At 42.0% G+C, this 2,643-nt stretch overlaps 1 protein-coding gene across 1 annotated transcript in view; it reads right to left on the bottom strand.

The window, feature by feature from the left end:
* FLVCR1 (feline leukemia virus subgroup C cellular receptor 1) overlaps nt 1-2,643 on the bottom strand; it is a 33,406-nt gene that overhangs the window by 7,929 nt on the left and 22,834 nt on the right. The window contains exons 7-8 of the mRNA XM_003800532.3: nt 1,600-1,705; nt 574-685 (exon numbers count right to left, since the gene is read on the bottom strand). Of these exons, the coding sequence (XP_003800580.1) occupies nt 574-685; nt 1,600-1,705 (218 nt within the window). The remainder of the gene's footprint in view (nt 1-573; nt 686-1,599; nt 1,706-2,643) is intronic.

Below are 2,643 nucleotides of genomic sequence, written 5' to 3'. Positions count from 1 at the left end.
AACGTGTCTAAAGTCGCACAGCCAGTGAAAAGTGGAATCAGAATTTGAGTCAGGTTCACCCAATTCTAGGTCTTCACACTTCTCTTTTTTTTTTTTTTTTTTTTAATGAGACAGTCTCACGCTATCTGTTGCCTTGGGTAGAGTGCCCTGTGGCATCATAGCTCACAGCAACTTCAAGCTTTTGGGTTCAAGTGATTCTCTTGCCTCAGTTTTTCTGTTTTTAGTAGAGACGGGGTCTCACTCTCTCTCAGCTAGTCTCAAACTCCTGAGCTCAATCCATCCTCCTGCCTTGGCTTCCCAGAATTCTAGGATTAGAGCTGTGAGCCATGGTGCCCAGTCTCTTTACTGTTCTTGTTACAACAGTTTTTTGTTTTCTATGCAGAGTAACTGTATTGAATTTGGAAACTGCAAAGCAAAGTAACAGATTCATATCCTTAGAAGGAAACAAATAACGTCCTGCTTTTGATCTCATTTCTTCCCCGTTGAGTTCTGCCAAGCAATTGAGAAGCAATAAAATCAAATATAAAGGCAACATTACAGAAGCACTTTTGCCAAGCAAACTCCCTGACTTACCTGTTAAAATGATGCCTATGAACATCCAGACACAGAGGAAAATGTTCCCTGCTCTAGGATTATAGTCTGACGTGAGCTTTCCTTGAGCCAATGTGAACAAAATTCCAAATATCTAAAATAAAACAAGAAAAATAAATTTTATTGCATTTTCTTCTGTATTTTTTTAATATTATTTAATTCTAACCTATTTATTTATTTATTTATTTTTTAATTGCAGTTTTTGGCTGAGGCTGGGTTTGAACCCACCACCTCCAGTATATGGGGCCGGTGCCCTACTCCTTTGAGCCACAGGCACTGCCTCTGCATTTTCTTCTTTAAAACAAAGTTTTTCACCAGAACTTTTCTTAACTTATTTTGTTTATATGATCTGGCTTTTGGCAACATTAAGTGGAATTTTTTTTTTTGGAGACAGAGTTTCACTTTGTTGCCCTCAGTAGAGTGCTGTAGCATCACAGCTCACAGCGACCTCAAACTCTTTTTTTTTTTTTGAGACAGAACCTCAAGCTGTCCCCCTGGGTAGAGTACTGTGGCATCACAGCTCACAGCAACCTCCAACTCCTGGGCTCAAGCGATTCTCCTGCCTCCACCTCCCATGCTAGGACTACAGGCGGCTGCCACAACGCCTGGCTTTTTCTGGGTTGCAGCCATCATTGTTGTTTGGAGGACCCAGGCTGGATTTGAACCTGCCACCTCAGGTGTATGCAGCTGGTGCCTTAGCTGCTTGAACCATAGGTGCCGAGCCAGCAACCTCAAACTCTTGGGATTAAGCAATTCTCTTGCCTCGGCCTCTGGAGTAGCTGGGACTACAGGCACCTACCACAACACCTGGCTATTTTTAGTTGCAGTTTGGCTGGGGGTGGGTTCAAACCCGCCATCCTCAGTCTATGTGGCCAGCACCCTACTCACTGAGCCACAGGCACTGCCTGAAAAGTGGAATTGTTAAAATCAAAACCATGGTCAAACTAATCATTCACAAAATATTTGATAAAATAATCATCTCAGGTTTAAAAGAAATCAGAGGTTTACCTGTGCGGCAGCATTAAGAAGCCCAGATGAAGTACCTTCAGATTCAGGGTAAGTGATTTCAGCAGCAAATTCAAAACCCAAGGGGAGGTAACCAGTCATGAAGAAACTAGGAAAAGAAATCCAGATTACAGAAAGAATTATCAGAAGAACAGTATCACACACTGATATACAATTATTCTATCTCTCAGGCCCATAAGTGAACCATGTAAGTGAATATTTTGACGTTACTGTGTGAAAATGAAGACTTTTTTTATTTCATATTGTTAGGAGGGTACAAATGTTTAGGTTAGGTTGTTTTCATTTCTAAGGTAAAGTTTAAGTTGTATAGTCCCAGCTACTCGGGAGGCTGAGGCAAGAGATTTACCTAAGCCCAAGAGCTGGAGGTTGCTGTGAGCTGTAACGCCACAGCACTCTACTGAGGGTGACAAGTTGAGACTCTGTTTCTAAAAAAAAAGTTCAAGTTGTAGTTGAGCCCTTTACCCAGGGGGCAGGTGGAACACCCTCACATGGTGAAAATAAGGAATATCACTGACTTATCAGTCCAAGGTCACAGGAACTGAGAAGCAAAATAATTCCCATGTAATTTTCCGGAGAAAAATTTGCATTTAGTTTTGTAAGTCTTTTTATTTGTCTTTGTAAATAAAGTTACTTGGATTAAGTAAGGGTTATCTATTTACATGTAGTATACCAAAAATAATGTTATTTTTTATAGTTCTTAAGAATTCTGTATTTAGGCCAGGCTTATGCCTGTAATCCTCACACTATAGGAGGCTGGGGTGGGAAGATCCCTTGAGCTTAGGAATTTGAGACCAGCCTGAGCAAGAATGAGATCCTTTCTCTACTAAAAATAGAAAAATTGGGCGTCGCCCGTAGTTTAGTGGGTAGAGCACCGGCCACATATGCTCAGGCTGGTGAGTTCAATCCCAGCCTCGGCTAGCTACTTGGGAGGCTGAGCCAAGAGAATGGCTTGGCTCAGCATCTGTGGCTCAAGTGGCTAAGGTGCCAGCCACATACACCTAAGGTGGCAGGTTCGAATCCAGCCTG

Source organism: Otolemur garnettii, unplaced genomic scaffold (genome assembly GCF_000181295.1).
Source record: "Otolemur garnettii isolate 467f Iridium unplaced genomic scaffold, OtoGar3 scaffold00178, whole genome shotgun sequence".
Classification (NCBI taxonomy): Eukaryota; Metazoa; Chordata; class Mammalia; order Primates; family Galagidae; genus Otolemur; species Otolemur garnettii.
This window is presented reverse-complemented; position numbering and strand designations above follow the sequence as displayed.